The 20,212-nt window shown below is 59.4% G+C and overlaps 1 protein-coding gene across 50 annotated transcripts in view; it reads left to right on the top strand.

The window, feature by feature from the left end:
- CELF4 (CUGBP Elav-like family member 4) overlaps positions 1 to 20,212 on the top strand; it is a 271,412-nt gene that overhangs the window by 203,714 nt on the left and 47,486 nt on the right. For 27 of the 50 annotated variants that reach the window (XM_017344137.3, XM_017344128.3, XM_008261239.4 and 24 more), the window contains exon 3: positions 3,213 to 3,291. In XM_017344137.3, the coding sequence (XP_017199626.1) occupies positions 3,213 to 3,291 (79 nt within the window). The remainder of the gene's footprint in view (positions 1 to 3,212; positions 3,292 to 20,212) is intronic. The other 23 variants (XM_070049909.1, XM_051851275.2, XM_051851281.2 and 20 more) reach the window with 1 other exon arrangement.

Here is a 20,212-nt window from a genome sequence, read left to right on the forward strand (position 1 = left end):
ACTGGGCCTCCATGAGGTCACTGAGACATCTCAGAAGAAAAGCCAGCAAGGGGGCTCCCGCACCGCAACCCACGTTCCCACCAGCCACACTCCCCGGGGACCCCACACACTGGCTGAGCGCAACGGCCAGGCCGAGGAACAAGAGATGGCTCCAGAGGGTGCCCAAGGCCAGGGCCAGGGTCCCAGGGCCACAGTTATAAGGAGGCCAAGGAGACGGCGGCTGCCCCCTGCAGTCCTCCACCCTCCTTCCTCTTCTCACCCCTCGCAGACCCCTGCACTGGCCCTCCGACCCCCCCCCCGACCTTGCCGCCCACTCCTCCCTCCTTGAGGCGGAAGCAGGGCATGGCCACGCTGTACGAGGGCTGGGCTGCGTACAGGGAAGTGGGGAGACTCTGTGGCCCAGGGAGGGAGGTCTCCCGCCAGGCCCCAGACACCTGTGCAGAGCCTGCTCCAGCTGAGAAATCTCCCCACCTGAGGCTGGCGCTTTATTTCTGCTGAGAATTAAGAAAGCCCAGGGCTGTGTTTTCATCTGCCCTCTGGTCCAGCACCTCTCCCACCAGCCTTGCAAGGTTGTATGGGATGTGAAAATTCTTCCCACGAGATCCACTCCACCAGTTCTACTCCTCCACTCTGCTTGGAACACCCATGGGTGCCCAGCCCATGGCTGAGAGCGGGTGGGGCTGGATGAGACCCCAGATCCTTGCCACTGGGGAGAAGCCATGGATCTGTGTGTGAGCGAGGGGGGCTTGTGCCGTGCATGGACAGGGCCTGTGCACAGCAGGCATACCAGCTCTAAATTGGGGAGCAAGGGACAGAACATCTTACACGCCCAGGCACCAAGGACAGCGACACAGTGGGATGGTGGATTGAGGTAGGGTACCCACCAGAGTGGAGCATTCCTTTTGAAAATGGGACTCATCATATCCCAGACAGCTCTACCATGTCCCCACCCGTCTGTGGGACTCACCGCACAATCTCCTGCCCGAGCCAGGCCTTCCTCCCTGCGTCACCCCTAAGAATGGCCCCAGGAGTGGAGTCCCTGTGTGCCTGGCTCCCTTCCTCATCCACACACAGGGCCCCGTCGGGACACAGCTTTGAGGCCCGGCTGAGTCTGGGTCACGCACCTCCGCCTGCCCCTTCCCACCTTTCCAAGAGCGTCCAGCCCGAGGTCTCTTCCTCTTCTTCCACAAACACCAGTCGCACAGGGTTGGAGCCCCACCCTCACCTCTTCCTTTAGCCTCCATTACTCCCTGAACACTAAGGGCTGTGACTTTGGGGAGATAGGGACTCCCCTCAAAGAATGAACAGAGGGAGGAGCCTGGGGAAGGGGGCCATAGCTTGCAGGCCCAGGGAACAGACTTGGTGTATGTGGGTGTGTGTGTGGGGGGGGTGCTGGAACATAGGGGTGGCAGTGATGCTCTGAGAGAGGTAGTGGGGCCCGATCTGGGGGTGGGGGTGGGACTGCAGAGGCTGTCTTCAATTTGATGGTCCACACTACCCGACCTGTTGGCCGTTTTCCCACTGGCTTCCTCCCCGGACCCCTTCTTCCAGAGCAGCCATGGTCCGGTGAGATCAGGCACAGCTTTGCCTGCACTGTGGTGTTGCCGGCACTGCCTCACCCCAGCCTGGGGCCGCCAGCTCCCACACTTACTCCTCGGCAGAACTGAAAATCACACAAGCAAGACAGCCGGAGAAGTGTGTCCCCAGTGCACAGGGCCACACCGGGACACAGGAATATTGCAGGTTTCTGGGAGGCAAGGAAGGAGGGATAATCCAGAAGGAAAGGCTGGGTGCTGGGTCCCCAGCAGCAGGGGACGGGGAAACCAGGTGTGGCCCAGATCCCTCCTGGAGCCCTCCTCCCACAGCCAGAGGCCCGGTCGGCCCTGGGGACCCTTTGCTCAAGGCCTGGGTGGTTTATGGGGAAGTCCCTCATTCTGCTCCCTGAGACTGGAGTTCATGATGCACAACCCGCTGCTGTCGGAGCTGGCAGGGGCCTGGTGGCCCCCCACCCCCACTGTCTGCTCTGAGGCTGCCTCCTGTCTCCGCCCTTCCTCCCTGTGGCTCTGCCCTTCCCTGGCCTCATCTTCACCTTGCTGAGTCACCCACACCCACACTCCCCCACCCAGTGGCCTTGACGCAGCCAAAACTCACTTTGACTCCTAGCCGGGAGGCAGGAGGAGGCTTGTGACCGGCTGGTCCAGCCCCTGTATGGGAGGGAACTGGCAGCAGAAAGCTTCACAGTGCAGGACGGAAGCGCAGAAATAGCCTTGGCAGCCCCGGGCTCCCAGCCTGCGCCTGCCACGGGCGGGCTTCAGAAAGCACACGCTCTTCTCCAAGCCTCGGCTTCTCCATCCCTGAAATGGGGGTGTCTGGCCCTGCCCTGCCCTGCCCTGCCCCCTCCACGGTCTGTGTTTGTGACAGCGGTGCAGGGGCAGGGAGGGGGCGCATAAAGTGCACTCCTGTTGGTGGGACCCCTGTCGCTTTTATTGTTTGATATACTTGGGACCTCCGGGCTGGAGCCCACCCCGCTGCCTGTGGGCGAGAAAGCTGAAGACAGCCTCCCGAGCCCGGGATTCCTGGAGTTCAGAGACCTCTAGTGGCCTGAACATGGCATTGACACAGATGCCTGAGAGGGAGTCAGGCCTCTTCCTAGAGTCCTCCTGGTCTCTGTGTGCGGTCGGAGACCAGCAGCTGTGTCTCCTCCACACGGACCCCCAGGGGACAGTCCTGGCTGTGCTCCCGCAGAGGCCACATCTGCCAAGTGGCATGGGCTGGAGTGCAGTTGAGTGCCACACCCCAGCCCGGGCAGGGGTCTGTCGGCAATGAGAGGTCAGCTCATCTCAGGGGAGCCAGCTGTCTGAGTGATCCAAGGCTGGGTCAAGGGTGCGCTGTGGGGGACACAGGGCCTTGTGAGTGTCCAGGGGCAGCGGCAGGCATTCTATCAACCGGGGATTCTGATTCCCCAGGCTAGTACGGACCGCTAGCCGGGGGAAGAAGAGACACACAGGGTCTCCCAGAAACCATCAGAAGCAAGGGGGCTCTGGGGACTATGCGGTCTCGGGGAGGTGGCTGAGCCGGGGGGGGGGGGACTAGTATGTGCGTGGTTGCCCCTTGGTTTGGGCAGGTGTGTCTGTGGGCGTGGCCTGTGGTCCTGTGTACCTGTGCGTGTGGCTGCCGGCTGCTGTAACCGTGTCCCCTGTGCTCTGTTGCAGATGAACCGGCCGATCCAGGTGAAGCCGGCGGACAGCGAGAGCCGAGGAGGTAGTAGCTGCCCGCGCCAGCCCCCTTCACGTGAGGGCCCACTTGTCTCTGCCCCTGCCTCTGCCCCTCCCCCTCCCCCCTTCTCCCTGTGCAGCGACTTCTGCTGCCTCCTCCTGCCCACCAGGGACAGAGGAGTGGCGAGGCAGGCGGGTGGGTGCAGGGGAGGTTGATGGTGACGTTTTGGAGAGATTCCTCGCAAGGGGGAGATGGGTGTCTGCCGGATCGTGGATTCGTGCCTGTCTGAGTAAACAAGTAGCATGGCCTGGGGCGCATACCTGGCCCCTCTGGGACCCCCCAAAGCGGTGCCTGCCTCTGTGTCACTAAGGAAAACCCCACTGTTACAGGAGTTGAGAGGGTGCTGCCAGAGGGAGCAAATCCAAGCAGGCTCCCGAGGGGGTGTGGGACCTGCAAGGTGGGCTGTCCTGGAGACTGGTAGGGAACAGGGAAGGCCCTACCTAACCCCTCTGATGCCAGCCCCAGAATGTAAGCCTGCCAGGACCCGGCCTGAGGTGTCTGAGCCTCTCCTTAGACAGGTGCAGAGCCCAGTAGAGGACTTGGAAGCCCAGGGCAGGGACAGCTCTGTCCCCGGCTGACAGCTGCCCTCCTGCTGCCTGCCAGGCTGTACCACTCATACTCGCCTCAGTCTCTGGGGTACCCTGGTCTCCCCCTGGGCATAGCCTTGTCTGTAGGCTCCCCTAGCCAGGATCCACACCTGCTATGAGTGCAGAAGGAAGTTCAGGGAGAGGAAATGGCCAAGAATATGCCTGTGGCGCCAGAGCTCGGGCCTTCTCTGCCCACCTGGGCGGGGGGCTTCCCTGCAGTGAACTGCCCACACAACACAGCACCTGTCTCACCTCGCCTGCAACAGTGCATCGGCAGCCCCCGTTGGCTCTCCCCTTTCACGCCTGCCTCCCTGGGAGGAGGACATTGTTCCCTGCTGAGCAGTCTGTGGGTCGGCTGCGGCTGCCAGGCCTCAGCTCGGCGCTGTGCGCTCAGCCACTTTGGGGCTGCTGGCCAAACTGAGACCCTGATAGGGAGATGATCCTGAGGGGGGTGGCTGGAGGGGGTGAGCTGGCTGTTCCCAAGGGCACCCTGGGGGTGGGGTGGGGGGGACAGAGGGAAGGCGGCTGCTGCCTCCAGGGAGACCTGGGCCACCACTCGCCCAGGAAGGAGGAGCTGCCTGCGAGAAGTTTAGGAAAATCTGAGCGAGCAGCCCGTTAGGCAGTGGAGACAGGTGGCAAGGCGCTGCAGCCTTCCCTGAGACAGTGCTAATCACCACTTATGGCCACCAGGGTGCTCGCCCAGCCTCCCCTGCCCCCAGGCAGGGCTGGAGGACCCAGAGTGAAGGCCCAGGAGCAGGACTGGCCAGCCTGTCCCAGCTGTCCTCTGCCTCTGGGCCAGGAACTCTTGCTTCCCCCACCCAGCCCCTTACCACCTTGGACTCTGGCCTGGTGCCAGGTCCACCCCCCACCCAACACCCCTGCAGACGCAGAGCCCTCTTGCCCCTTGACCTTTCCTGCCCATTAGCTAGCCAGGCACTGAGAAATTTCTCTCTCTCTACCCTCCCTCCTCCCAGAGAGTTTACCAGGAAATGAAGGACAAAGGGTACAATAGGCAAAATCCACTTGCAAACTTGGAGAGTCAGCTGTCCTGGGGTGACGGTGACCACAGGCTGGCTGGGCCCTCCCACAACACACCCTGTGCCCTCCAGCCCAGGCTGCCGCCCTCTGGGCCCCAACAAGGCCTCTGAGGCTCAGGCCCCTTCCTGACCTGGCTTGGGCCAGGGCATAGAGGCACCTCCCCGAGAGTCAAAGTCCAGCTGGTTGAGGGGTTAGTTAGTTAGGTGTCCAGTTAGTTAGTGAAGAACATCTCCCGGAGACCGTCTCCAGCAAGTAGGCCCAGAGGGCCAGGGTCCCGGGACCACCCAGGCACACAGCAACTCACCTGCAGCCCCTGTTCAGGCAGCACGGCCGGGACGCAGTGACAGAGGGAAAGCACTCGTGGGCAGGTAGGTAGCTCGGACAAGAGGTTCCAGAGTAGGGACACCCAGGACAGCGGCAGCCAAAGGCCTTGCAAGAGGTGGCACTTGTGGCCTTTGAGGCAGGGAGAACCACATCTGGGAAGAAGTAGGAGTGGCATGGACGAGGCCTCAGAGGGCAGCAGGCAGGTCAGCATCCAGCCCGTTTCCTCCAGAACCTGCGAGGTTGCAAAGCCCTCTGCTGGCGAGGCCTCGGTAAGCTCGGCTGCAAACCCCTCTCTCCCTCCAGTTGCCTGGGATGCCCGAGCTCCGCGGTCCAAGTTGCTAGCTCATCTCCTTTCTCCCATATATCTCCTGCCGCCGACACTCGCCCCGAACCCGATTAATCAGCTCTTTTATTCTTCCTGCAGCAGAAAGGGGGGGAAGAGAGCCAAACCTAAACATCTATCTATTAATTGCATATTCAATATTAAACAGCACGATGGCCCTGACTCAGCACTCTCACCAGTCTCTCTCTCTCACTTGCTCTTGTTTAAGAAAGTTGGTTTAAAATAATTTAATAGCCATTAAATATGTCTTCTGGGGAAGGGGATGGGAGGAGGTGAACATTAAATAAAATTAAAGAAATGGGAACGAGGAGAAGTAAGAGGAGGAAGGGATGGGAGTGAGATGGGCAACAGGGGAGGAAGAGAGCAAAGACAGAAGCGAGAGAGGCAGAGGGCAGAGGGGAGAAGGGTCAGAGCTGGACAGGGAGCAAGGCCTTGAAGAAGTGGGGTGAGGGGAAGACCGAGGCAAGTTGGGGGAAGCAGGCAGAGAAGACAAGAAGCGGCCCCAGAGGGAACAAGGAGGTGGCCAGGGAGCCCCTCTCCCCCTCCCAGCTCCAGAACTCTGCTCTTGGGTTCCACAGCTCCCCACAGCCCCCGAGGACATGGGGTACATGTGGCCCTCGGACCCTCAGCTGCCCTCCAGGTGCACCTGAGTGCTAGCAAACAGCACAAGGAAGTAGATTTTCTCCCCCATGGGGAGGCCGCCGCCCAGGGTACAGGCACATCCTGGGTTTCTAGAACACCCCCTGGTCACATCAGCCCACGCACAGTGGAGAGCGAGGTCTGGGGACAGACAGACGTGACTGGAGCGCTGACGGGAGGTTGTTGTGCGACGTGGTGGCTTCTTAACTCCCTGGACTCTGGCCCCTGCAGCCCAGGGCTCCGTGGCCGAGGCTGGAGGCCGCTCTGCTTCTGCTCTGGTGTGAGCTTAGCCCCCTCCCTCTTGGGGGAAGGCAGTCTGCAGCAGAGACACGGGTGTTGGGAATGGGAGAGCGGCTGCCTGGCTGCAGGCTAGGGCAGCCAAGCGCGCGTGCAGACTGGCGGTCCCTCCCTAGCCCGTCCCTGCTGGGAGCCTCGCTGGACCTCCTCTCTTCCCCTGGGCTTAGTCAGAGGAGCATCGCCTGGGAAGGCGGCTCTTTACAGCGCTGACTGAGGGCTGGGGACCTGGACAAATCTGCTTCATCCACACAGGAACCTTGAGGACAGGGTGCTGTTGACCCCACTTAAAGGTACAAACCAAGGCACAGAGGGGCTAGGTAATTTGTTCCAGGGCACACAGCTAGAAATTGGCAGAGCTGGAACTCTAACTCCTGCCTGCCAGCCACCTGGTCTCTGCAGTCTCTGATTCCCAGCATGGGGGACAGTGGGAAGGTACCATAGGTGCATGTGAGGCCTCTGGGTCCATTTATAAGGTGACCAAGAATAGAGAAGCAGGGCACTAGGTGACAGAGGCAGGGTCAGGCTGGACAGGGAGCTCCTGGGCCTGCTCGTGAGACTTGAGAGAACGGCACTGGAGCAGATCAGAGAAGAGAGCGCTCACTGCCCACAGCAAGTGGGGAGGGCTTCCTGGAAGTGGTGGCAATCAGACTCATAGGTACAGACTTGGCAAGCTAGGGAGGACACAAAGTGAAAATGGAGCCTTGATCCTAAGGTCGAGGTCTTGGGCCTGTGTCCATCAGAGCAGGAGCCCCTGACCCTGGTGTAGGGGGAGAGAGGACCCCAGACCAAGAGAGGACTTCACAACCATCCTGTTCCTGAGCAGGAAGAGGGGGAGGGAGGCCCTGCTCCCACCACCAGGAGCCGGGCCCATCAGGCGGGGGAAGACCACAGGAGTGAGCCTCCCCAGGCGCCACCCCTCTGCATGCAGGATCCACTTAATTCCCACACAGCACCCTGGGCAAGCTGTGTTTCAACTTGGATTCACCCCCAAAATAAGCAAGCTGATCCCTTCACCAGGGGAGAGAGGCAGGCCCTGGCCACAGCAGCCGCTGCCTCTGAAGCCCTTACTGCTCCCTAGGGCGTGCGCTTGGCGTCCTTGTCCTCTGCAGGTAGACCCAGCGCTGCCCCCTGGTGCTGATCCACGTTCAAGGTCTGAGTCTGGTCTCCACAGGGGCCCACAGTGTACAGCTTGCAGCCTTGCCTAGACCTAGCGTGGCGGGAGACAGGCCAAGTGTCCACACCACACCACACCAGGTTCCTTTCAGGGAGTTAGGTGTGGAGAGGAGAGGCCCTGAATTGGCCTAGGAACCCACTGGACTCAACTGGATGTCCAAGCAGGTCAGTGGCCAGGCAGGGGGAGCCTGGTGGCTGAGCCTAGGTGCTCTCTTCCTGGCCCCAGAAGGTCCTGTGCCGCCACCAGACTTTTCCCAGCAACCATCACGGTGAGGTGTGGCCAACGTGAGCCTCACACACCTTCTGCCACGAACACCCTCCCCAGTGCAGCTTCCTCCCCACTCCGCTGACAGAGGTAGCAGAGCCACACACACCAAAGGCGGGCAGGAAACCAGCGTCCTCCCCAGGGACAGAGTGGCTGGGGGTGGGCACAGACCCGGCCCCTCAGGTTCACCTCACCAGCACAGTGACAGAAAATACCCAGCAAGATGATGGCTGGGGAGCAAGGGGCCACTTCTTTCCCAGGACTCTCTGTCCCTGTCCCCATCTATGCCATGTGTGCCATGGTCTCTTCTTTCTCCTGAGCCACACGTGAAGCCACACAGAGGCCAAGCCCAGGAGGGCCCTGCGGTGAGCAGCCCCGGCATTAGTACACGGTCTACAAGGACACAGGGGCACCCAGGAGCCCCTCCAGAGGGAGCACGAACAGCATTGTGGGGGGTGCTTCCAGGGCAGGCCACCATGGGCCTCCCAGCCCCAGGGTCCCAGGCCTGGCAGCCACAGGCACATCACAGGGGCCTGGCAAGAGTATTCTCTGCGGCAGAATAGGCTGGGGAGAGGGGCTCTGTGCAGGTGGTCACGGGAAGCTTCCAGAGGATAAAGGAACTCCCAACTGCCTCCAGTCCTGAAGAATGGCCGGGGCGGGACAACCCCATGCCAGCTTCCAGTTCCTCCCCCACTTCTCCAGCTGGGAGCCTGCGTTTCTTCTCTCCGCGGGTCCTGAGACCCGCATGGCATGGCAGGGCAGGGGTCAGGTGGTGAGTCTGTGCGGCGTCTCACGTCCACTTCGAGACCCCCCGGGCGGCCGCCTGCCGAGTCGCTGAGCCAAGCCAGGCTCTGGCCGCCCTTGGCTGCCCCCCCGGCCCAGCGCAGCACCGGCACTGGCGTGGCGGCAGAGTCCCGCTGGGCGGGCTAATGAGGTTGGACACTGTGCTTGTGACGCGGCTCCCAGGCCCTCCCCGAGGCCGCGTTCCCCGCCATAAACCGTGGCAGATCCTGTCCGCCCCGCCCTCCACCATCTGTAGCCCCATCGGGTCCTGCGGCTTTTTAAATCCTATTAAGTCCCTCGTTTCTCCTCCGAGCATCATTTTATGTCTAAACAGACACAGACAGCGAGCTGTCGGCGAGGACTTTCAGGGACTATTGCTGACCGGCTGAGGGGTATGGGCCCTGGTAGGGCCAGCTGCACACCTCTGCCAAAGTCCTGGGGCCCCAGGGCCTCAACTGCTGCCCTCTGCAGGCTGGGTGCCTCTGGCCCAGACCCCTGCAGCTACTCAGCCAGGACAGCTAGTGTTTAGAGGAAATGCACACGCCTGTGGGTCCCACTTTATGGGAAATTCAATATCCAGAAGTGTCCATTTTCGTCTTAAAAGGCAACAGTTGACTTAGGGAAAAAGTTCTAGGTGGACAGAAAGCCCTGGGGGTGCAGAGGGCCAGAGCCACAGCACCGGAGCCCAACCTGAGGCCCTACTGGGTCATCAGGCACAAAGCACCACTCCTGCTCCCCCACATCCTTTTGGCCAAGTTGGGGCTCCTGATTTGTGCTCTGCCTGGGAGTCCAGGTGAGGCGTGCAGTGACTGGGACCCCAAAACAGCTGCTGAAGGAGAAGGGGTGCACCTTGGAGTAGAAAATGACCCTCCCTCCTCCACCCCCATGATGTCTGGGTTCCCACAGAAGCCCCTGAAAACAACTGTTGGCATGGTCCATGTGCGGGTCTGTGTGTGTGTGTGCGTGCGTGCGTGCAGGTTCCCTGGGGGCGCATCTCCCTGTTGCCCCCACCAGTCCTGCTCCAACACCAGCCTCCCTCCCCACAGCTGGAGAGTGTCTTTGCTCAGGGAGCCAGTCTCCTGTTGGAGACAGCCAACGCCCTGCTGGCCAAGACATGGGGTCGGGTCCCCTAGGCCTAGAGAAGCTCCAGGATCCATGTGCCACCCTCCAATTCCAGGAGTGCGCCTCTCACCAGCCCCTTCAGGAAGGGAGGGAGAGAGAGATCTCCCAGCCACTGGTTCTCTCCTCAAATGCTCACAACAGCCAGGGCTGGGCCACACAGAAGTCGAGAGCTGGGAAGTCCATCCTGGTCTCCCACAGGGTGGCAGGGACCCAAGAGCCTGAGCCATCACCTGCTGCCTCCCAGGATGTGCTTTAGGGAGAACCTGGATCAGAAGCAGAGGCAGGACTGAAACCCAGGGCCTCTAGTAGGAGATAAGTCACCCCAGGCAGCGATGTAACCATTGCGCAAGACTCCTGTCCCCAGCTCCTTCCGATTCTAAACATTCTCGAGAAGCAAAGCTGCTCCACCAAGCGCTCTCAGCTGGAGATGGCAATGCTTTCCTTTGGGCAGTAACCAGCCCCAAGCCCGTGTTCCAGTAGGCCCTCTGTACACCTGCTGCAGACTCACTCAGTGCCAGTATGCAAGGGAAGACCGTGCTGTGGTAAGCTCGAGGTCTGCTAGGTGCTCAGGAGAAGGCTGGGGTTGCTATGGGACCCATGGGCTGTGGGAAGGTTAGGTACCAGGTGTGCAAGGGCTGAAAGATCCTCACGGCCAGGCCAAGATGCCCATCCAGGGCACCGCTTCCCTGATGATCAGGAAGCTGTAACATGCATCTCACTACAATCCCTTGCATTTGTGTTTAAGCATTTCCACCTGTTAGGTTCTGTAGCTCATGGTGCATGCTCCCTTGCGGGGGTGGGGTGTTACTTCTTAATAATCCCTGTTTCTTCCAGTTTATTTTATTTATTTGAAAGGTAAAATGACAGAGAAAAGGAGAGACAGAGATCTTCTATCTGCTGGTTTACTCCCCCAAATGGCCACAATGGCCAGGATTGGGTCAGGCCAAAGCCAGGATTCCACCCAAGTCTCCCATGGGTGGCAGGGACCCAAGCACCTGGGCCATCTTCAGCTGCTTTCCCAGCACATTAGCAGGGAGCTGGATGGAAGCAGAGCAGGCTGGACTGGAAACAGCATCCATATGGGATGCCGATGTCATAGGCTGCAGCTTAGCCTGCTGCACCACAATGCCAGCCCCTCCCAAGTCTCGTTTAAAAAGAAATTTCCTGAATGCAAGCAGCCTCTCTAGTACACAGAACGGGCCTGAAACAGCAGCTTTGCCAAGATAGAAGGTCTTTGGGGCCAGGTAGGAAGTGGCTGGCGGGGAAGGGTCCCAGGGGGCTGTGGAGGCTCCTGGGCAGACACACATTATAAATACATCTGTAACTCCTGCCATAGGTGTGAAAATATAATTAACTGCAAACCTGCTGAATTCAGATGGACTCTGGCTTTCAGCTGGGGGAGGGAGTGTTGATTGATCTGAATTTTGTTTTTGAAGTTTTCTTAATCCATTCGGAAAGTTAAGTGGAGACTTGCAGCTCCCTGACCAATTCCCTCTGGCCCCCGGCTAATTTAGCAAAGGATTGTTCCAGGGGAAATGGGATATTAATCATAGCAAATGGGCTTCTGGATGATATTTAAAAGCTGCCTCGTGCTTGTGTGCCCGGGAATAGGAATGACAGAGAGAGGGGACCACGGCCTCTCGTGTCTCACTGTATCAGCACCGCCACGGCCTCGCATCCCGGGTACTGGGCGAGCCTGGGAGTGGACAATGCCCACTTCCTGGGGAGATGAGAGAGAGGAGATGGTTCCTGGGTGGTCCTTTGGGTCAGGTGGTTCCCAGTGCACCTGTGAGTGAGCCCTGATCTTCCTGGTGTCTGCCACCCCAGTGGGAAGAGCCCAGGGAACACACGGGCATGGAGTGAGGACTGTGGTGGGTGGATGGGGACAGAAGAGAGGCAGCACATGGACAAGAGATAAGAAGGGGCCGCAGCGCCTGGCCTCAGAGGGCAGGAGCTCCAAGAGTAGAGCTTCCCAGGTGGGAAAGAGACCTGACCCAGGGCAAGCTTGGGGGACCCCCAAGAGGCAGGATTAGAAGCACTGACTTCCAGAAGCTACTTTACACAGTTGCATGTAGGCAGAGGGACACCGTCCACAGCTTTTGATGGCGTGAGAGAAGTGGTGTGTGAGGAAGAGTCCAGGGATGCCAGACAGGTGCACAGAGGAGCGAGGTGAGGGACAGGGCTCAGCTTCACAGGTCACTCTGGGTCCACATTCCCTGCTGTCCCACCATGCCACCTTGCCCTCAGAGCTGCATCCTCCATTGCAAAGTGGGCAGTGATCCCCTCAGAGCTGCGGGGGGATGCAGTGGGTGAACTGTGGCCATTGACGTTTTATTTTTTATAGAGTCCACTCCGTGGGAAAAAGAGAGGAGGTGGCAGGAGTGAGGACTCTAACAACGCTTGATCAGCTAACAGGCCAGGTCCACAGTTGTCCTGAGCATATGAACTACTAAAATGAGGCAGAATAAGGAAGGCTTCCTGGAGTTGGTGATGGGTAGGTGTTAGGGCAGGGGACGACAGGTTTACTGGGAGCAAGCATCTGGGCTATGTTATAGGCAAAGGCATAAAACCAGAGACAAGGGCTGTGTTACGGTCAAAGGCATGAAACCAGAGACAAGCAAGGCAAATACGTGGCATCCTTGAGATTCGCAAGTGATGAGAAGAGTTGGCCGGGCCGGGGAGGAGTGTCCACTTTCTGGAATAGGAAGACCGAGTTTCATGGCAACATGGGTCTCATTGCTCCCAGAATCCCATGGTGTGGGCAGCTGCACCCCTACACAGCAGCAGTGTCTGAATCTGGGGAATCCCGTTCCTTCCCATGCTGCAGCCCAAGCTGAACAGGCCTGGCCCAGAGTCCTGTTTGTCCGGTTGTGTTCCTTCCTTCCCAGTCTTCCCGATCAGACAAGCCCTGTCTGCTGGAGGGGCCTGCGCCTTCCCCAGCTGGCCCAGAGCCAGGCACATGGGGACTAGTCGAGCCTGTGGCAGCAGTGGCTAGGGCTCCGGAAGAGCCACTGGAGCCCTGATGCGCCCATGAAGTCAGCCAGCACCTCCTGTGTGAGCACCTGCAGCCACCCTGGCTGGCCTAGCTGTATGGCAGAGGAGAGGTGATTTCTCCAGGACCACACTGCCCACATCAGCATTCAGGCCACAGTCCCAGGCAGACCTCCATGGCAGGTCTGCGCCAGGTGCTGGTTCCCAGGGGAAGTCCTCCAGTATCAGTGCCGACCATCAGATCCCCAGAGCATGAGCCTGGCCATGGACTTCAGCTCCTCTTGCCCATCCTCCATGCCTCTGGGGGACAGGGTCTGAGGCTGGAGCTGCCCAGGTGGAGGAGAGCCAGCCTGCATCATCAGGGCCTTGTCCGTCTGGGGCCTCCCAAGGGGAGGGAGCTTTCAGAGGCCTAGAGATGAGCAGGGGCCCAACCCAGAGACACACCAGTGATGCTGACATCCTGGACACCACATCCTGATACCAGGTAACTGGCCTACATGTCTGCAGAGGCTTGAGGCCCATTGCAAGTGGCATTCAAGTGAAGAGGGTCAGTCCCGGCTGCAGGAGAGCTGATGGACCCCCAGAAGATGGTGTACAAAGGGGCAGGACATCTTCAGGTCTCTGCTAAGTGTGGGCCCCAGAGACATCACAGGCAGCAGGGAACAGTGGGCAGCATTGTGGAGCTAGAGCAAGCCTCAGATCGGGGAGCAGAGGCCATGCAAGCTGGAGCAGTTGGGTGCTCCCTGTTGGAGGGAATTTCAGGCTGAGAGCAGATAAGACAAGGAACGTAGCCCCCGCTGGCCTAGAGTCTGTCCAAGGAAAGTGGTTCAAGGAGATTTGAGGGGTCCCAGATGATGATAGGGAGGCCTGGGGCCTATGAAAGAGGATGATGATCAACAGATGCGGGGCCTGGGAAGACAGCCCCCTGCAGGCAGGAGGGACAGGGAGTCGGCAAAACTGATGAGAGGGGCAAGGACCTCAGGAGTTTGGCTTTAACTTCAGGAGCCCCTTGGTCACTCTAAAATATGAACCCCAGGCTGCGCCTCCCACCTTCAGACCTTACAGCCACCCAACCCAGGACCCAACCACCTTCAGACCTCACCACCCAACCCAGGACCACCCGCCGGCCCTCCATCAGAGCCGCAGTGTCAGGTGGTAGATGTTAGTTTCGTGTTTTTCTATGGAGACAGTAGCTTCCAGAGGGCTGACAAAGCTGGCCTGCCGCCGAGCCAGGCTGGACGCTGTGTGCACCACCAGGCCGGTGTCCCACCCTATCTCCTCATGGGAACCTGCTGGAATGCCCAGTCTAAAAGCAGTCCCATAGGAAGGCCCGGGGGTGGGCAGCGGGGCCGGTACCACTGACATTGGCATTCTCCTTGCAGCACATCTTAATAATTTAATGGCTATTAGCAGGGCTGCTGTGGTAGGGGGTATGGGGGGGGGGCGAAGATTTATAGAGAGAATTCACTCCAGGTTGGGGTTTTGTCTTCCTCTGTTTTCCTGGCATTTATCATGCATGTTTTAATTTGGATCGGAGAGTTGCTACCATCTGGCCATTATCGCAAAGAAATATTCATTTTCGCTGAGTGACACGGGCTCCATTCATCACAGAGCGCGCTGATTGCCCCGTGTGTGTGGGGCTGCACTTTCTCCTTCACTGGAAATGAACCTTGAGCTATGAGCAGGTCCAATTTGCTGGGAGCAGAGGCACAGGGCGGGCAGCTGCCGCTGACCCTCACAGCCGATCCGGCAGGGAGCCCCTGGAGGATCACAGGCTGGGAGTGGGAGCCATGCCCCTCCCCTCCCCGCCCCCTACCCCCCCCCATCCCTCCACCACCTGCACAACTGCCCTTCTCTCATCGCTTCTTGAGGAGGTCCTCACGGGCACCTCAGTCTCACAACCACCCCCCACCTGTCTCCATGTCCAGGGGTGGCCACACCTTGAAAGTGGCAAAGGCAACCCTCTGCCCTCTCCTGGGCATGCATGCATCGATGCTGTCCCCTCAAGGTGAACTTTGCTTAAGCAACTTTTCCTAGCAGAACGTCACTCTAGTGGTGTCATTTCAGGTCAGGCCTCTTGGGGACAGGAGCGCTTCCTTGTTCCGCTCCTGCGACTCATGGTGGCGCCATGAGGGCTGGGCCCGTGGGAAGAGTGTCTGCCTTGGACTAGCTCCTTTTATCCACCCACCACTCACCACAGCATGCCATGGGGGCCATCCATGGTCACGGACCAAGTAGGCGCCTGGATCCCCTCCGTGTTCCCTGTCCTTGGCTGGAGGCTGGGAGCGTAGGCAGTAAGAAGTGAAGATGGACAGGTCCACCATGACGTCACTCACAAGCCAGGTGGAGGGCGATGCTGGCTGGGTCAGAAAGGCGGCATCAGGAAGGAGAGCTCTCCTATACAGAAGTTCCCACCCCCAGGTCTTGGCAGGCGGCCAGGGCCCACCTGTTTGCAGGGTTCTGTCCTAGAAGCTTCTGAGAAACCCTGAGACTTGTGCCAGACTCTGAGCCTGAGTCCCTGACTGGGCCAACACCCAAGGGACTGAGCTGAGCCCCTGGGAGAGGCTGTGCAAGCCTTGGTGCCCCTTACCCAGCGGGGAAGAAAGCCACAAGAGTCCTCACGTGCAGTCCCAACACCAGCTGCCCTGTCGGCACTGAGGGACGACCCGCGGTGGCACGCCTCACCTGCAGAGAGGAAGGGGATGGACAGTCTGGTTGGGGACCTGGGTGACCCAGTGGAACAACTAGAAGACTGGAAAGACGTCCGATCGAAGCTCCAAGTTGACCTCAGCAGCCTCCTGGCGTGGGCTCGGGCCAGGGCCTCCCTCAGTCACCATGGTTTTTCTGTCTCATACTCTGTGACTTAGGTGTTATGGCTCCATTGTACAACCGAGGCAGCTGAGACCCAGGGTTCACTTTCTGGGGTGGCCAGCTGGTGACGGCGCCCCTTGGGAAGGCGCCCAGGTCCCTGAGGTCCCCAGGTTCTCTGCCTGCCAGCGCGGATGACTTGGTGCAGGAGTTGGAGTTCCTCCAGGGCTGGACAGCAGTGCCATCAGCCAGCACAGGCCAGGATGGGGGCACTGACACTCCGGGGCAGTGGACCTGCCTGCCCGGCCCCAACCCTAGTTTGCTCTCTCCATACTTGTTGAACACAATTAGCTGTCCTCAGCCTCCAGAGCCCTCCTCCCTTCCATCAGTCTGGGGTGGGGTCTCCCAGGGGCGGTGGGACAAGAGACCTTCCTACAAGGGGCGAAGGAAGTGTGGGGGTGCTCAGCCCCCCACGCACACCCCCACCTCCCCTGGAACTCATTCAGTGACACCAGCAGCTCAGAAACATCTGCTCCTCCATCCTGGCCCCACAATTTGAATAAATTACCCCGACGTGGCGTCAGCCTGTTATTAATGGCTCACATTTTTAAGATGCTTTCCTTTAATAACACTGTAGCCTGGTGTTGTGCTTCTCCTGGGCATTTTTCTAGTTCATTCCCTCCCTCCTTTCTGCCCCTGCTCCACCCTTCAGCCCCTGCAGGGCTCAGTCCTGAGCTGTACATCCCTCCCCCGACCCCAACCACCACCACTGCTATGCTCCCTCCTGGGGGACCTGGTTGACTCTGCGGGGCACCAGCCCCCGACCCCTGCACCGTGCAACCTGACCAGTCCTCCCTCCTAGGCCATACATACTGGTCTCCCGCAGAGACTGGTCCCCTAGGACCATGGGCAGGGCCACCACCAAGTTGGCTGCTGCTCTGAAAGGAAGGCCGCAGTGGCAGAGTGGCTAAAGGTGGGTGTCCGGTCCTGTGTTCCCCTCCTCACCCCACAGCCAGTGTTTGGCTGACCTGGTAGCAGCCTCAGGAGCAGACCCACCTCTCCCCTGTGCCATGGCTTGAGGGACACCTAAGCCGCAGCTTATTTCTTTATTCTTTGATGTTCCTGGTTCTGTATTCTGTTGCTGTGTCCCTGCACCCAAGCCCCACGCACCTCCTGCATAAAGCCCTCTCCGGTTACTTCCAACACCCTTGATGGGCCTTTGGGGCTCTTCCAATAGCCCCAGTCACTCCCTGGGCCCTGCCGTCTGTCCCCTCTTTGCCCCCCACCCCAGGCCTGAGAGCTTGCCTTCTCATGGCACCCAGGGGCCTAGCTACCATTTCTGGAACACCCCCAGTCAGACTCACAGCAGCACTTCTGTGTCTGTTGTAGGTTCATGGCTTCCTGTGCTCGTGAGCTTCCTGCAAAGAAAGGATGTGCTCACAGAGAGGGCGCAAGTGGGCCGGGGTGTCAAGGTTGTTAGTTGGGATATAGGACAGAAAATGTTGAGGTTCCAAAAGTATGCTCATGTCTTCCACCTGCTGGAAGAATATAGAGTGTCAGTCTCCCAGCCAGCTCCGAAGGAATCAGGGTAAAATCCAAGTGGGCGGGTTGCTAACCCTGAGCCATGGTCCGTGGAGCCGGAAATGGACGAAGGTCCAGGTTTTTCAAAGGTGAACAGGTTGGGCTCCAAAAGTTGGCAGCCTGGCAGTGTTGAAGACAAAGCTTTGGTAAAGTTGCAGAATGACTCTGTCAAGCTGGTGGCTTGCGAGCAGCTGGGGGAGATGACAGAGACTTGGGAACCACTGTGATCTCAGAGTGAGCTGGGGCATGAGGCTGGGTGGCTGGGTAAGTGGGTGTCCCTGGCCAGCGTAGAAGAGCAGGGTGGTACCTGACATGCTGTCTCCTACTGGGGCCGTGGGAGCTCAGAGCTGAGTGGGCAGGGTGTGAGGTCCCTTGGAAGGTGGCACTCACTGAGGGGCCAGGGGAGCTTCCTCCCAGTGAGCCTTCCCCTAGTGAGCTGGCCCAGGATGTGTTGTGCAGCCAGCAGGAGCCCAAAGGGCCATGTCTGGAAGGAGAAAGAAAGGACATGGCAGGAGGGGGTGTCCCATCAGGATCCTGAGAGTCCCCAAAAGCCCACCAGTGGCAAGCCTAGGAGAGAGGTCTTGGGGGGACCATTCCATGCCAGAGCCAAGTTGAACTGTTCCTGGGGACCCAGAGGTGACCATGACGCTGGCTCTGGAAGAGAAGTTTGCCATCCTCCCCTCCTGCTCCCGCCAGTTCTGAAGGCTGCGGGAGGCGCGAGCTGTGGCTGCTTCCCATTTGGTCTCATGCTACTGCGGGACTCCGCTTTTTGCTAAGAGCCCCGCCATTATAACATAATTACTGCCGAAAATGACCTTTAAAATATATTTTAAATTCAAAATGTCTTTAAACCCTTCACTGAGCACCATTTTTCAATTTCAACGACTGTTTTCCTTTTTTGGAGGAAGTGAGGGGTGGGGAGTGGAGGAAGGAGTCCTCCGCCTGGATTTCAAATGCTAATCGCTCCCGGTTGCAGAGCTGCCTTGCAGGGGGCTCCAGAGAGTAGGAGGCGAGAACGCAGCTCCGTCGGAGCAGGGCTGCCGTCGCCCCGCCCCCATTGTCTGGGGGACTCAGGAGGCTCCGGAGGCTAGGCACGAAACGGGCGGGCACAGCCGTGCCTCTGCCACCAGCCTCCAGCTGAGCCTGCCCTCCAGGGCTCAAATGAGAGCTGGAGGGAGTGCTGAAGACCACGACAACGGAACGGCTTTTCCTTTCCGCCCTCCGTTCTCTGCCTGTTCAGCTTTCTCCAAGGACCCCCCCAGTACCCGCAGGAGGAGCCTCTCCCTCCCCCTGCTCCCAACTCCTCCAGCTTTGCCCTGGCCTGGCTGGGGTGCCCTCTCCCTCAGACAGCCTGGTGCCGCTTGTGGCTCAGACAGCTCGCAGGAAAAGGGACCAGGAGGCAGGGCTGGTCCTCCCCAGGGCTCACACCACTGGCAACGCCTCTGAGCTTCACAGCCCCCCTGCTCCAGGAGCCACCCCAAACTCCTTCATCTGCAGTCCCAGTCACTCCCCTCCAGGAAAGCCTGCAGCCCGGGTGTCACCTCCGCACCTTCAGACATGGCACTCACTGACTCCTGTCCCCCTCACAGGCGTCCTCACCTCAGTCTTCCTTTGGGCCCCTTGTCAGAGGAGGTTTCCGGGGGCTGTGAGCCTGTCACTGCCACAGTGCTCTGGAGACAGAAGTGGTGGGAAGCCTTTTGGATCCTTAAAGGAGGTGCTTTAGGGGCTACAGTCCTGTGGGTCTACACCGTAGGAGGTTTGCTCTGCCCAGGGACTTAGCCAGGGAAAAGGGGGCAGAGGCTCTGAGGAGGGAGGCACCCTAAGAGGTAGCCTCATCTGTCCCCACCGTGATGGGGGCCGGTGGGCATCAGATACTTGTAGTGTGTTCTGGGGACTTTGCCTAAGTGGCTCAAATTCCCCTAAGCATCCAACTTGCTCTCTGAAAGCCAACATACATCCCAATGCCAAACCAAGGTGATGGGAGTGCTGTGTGGCTCTTGGTGTCACCTGAGCTTGGAGATTGCCCGGAGTTGGGGTGACCTCTGCCTCCCCTCCTGTGGTGCACCTCCTGTGCTGGCCCAGGCTCAGAGCAGGCGGGAGGTGTGGGCAGCATTGGTGAGAACAGCGGTCGAGGGAGAAAGGGCCGGTGGGAGGCACATGATGATGCTGGAGACTTCTGTGCTCCAGGACACGGCAACAAGAGGCCCGTGGCTTCCGTGCTGTGTCCTCAATATTGCAGCTCCAACATCAATTAAAGGCCGGTGACTTACGTCATTTATAACCATGATGCGGCCACTCAAGGACCCGTTAGCAGAGTTGGCGCCTTTCTGCTCCTAGCCAGTCCTAGCAGGGTGGGGGCTCTGAGGGTGCATGGAATGGGAGGAGGGGCAGCAGGGAGCAGGAGCCGCTGTCCCCCAGAGGAAGGCTGAGTTCTGGGGGACCTACCTGGCCCCACACCTGCCATGTATGCAGCAGTCCCCAGCAGTCACAGTGTGGGGGTGGGGGCAGGTGGCTGTCCTCAGGGCTCTGCAGGTGTCTTGGGCAGGAGTGTTCCTGCTGGTGGGGGCAGACCTTGGCCTGGAGGTGCTGACCCTGGCACTGGGGGACCATAGCAAACCCTGCCCCTCCCATCTCTGCCTTCTTGTGGTATAGGTCCAGTAGGGGATGGAAAGAAGGGACCAGGCAGCGATGGGTCCCCTTTCTGGCTGGGGCATGGAACCCCCTGGAATCACAGGTTGGAGTCCTTATCCTCGTCAGCCCTCTCCTGCTGTCCTCCTTAGAGCCTCCTGTCTCCCTGACCAGGACTGCTCCTGCCTCTACCTGCACCCCACACCCCATTCTCCACACATGGTCCCATCAGCGCCTTCTATCATCCTTCCTCAGAGAGAGATCCAAGGGTTTTGTTGCCACAATTGCTCCCTGAATTCCTTGCTTTAGCTCCCTGGCCTCGTGGCTTTTCTGTGAGTGTCCCTGCTCCAGCCCTTG

Source organism: Oryctolagus cuniculus, chromosome 10, assembly GCF_964237555.1.
Source record: "Oryctolagus cuniculus chromosome 10, mOryCun1.1, whole genome shotgun sequence".
In the NCBI taxonomy this organism is placed as follows: Eukaryota; Metazoa; Chordata; class Mammalia; order Lagomorpha; family Leporidae; genus Oryctolagus; species Oryctolagus cuniculus.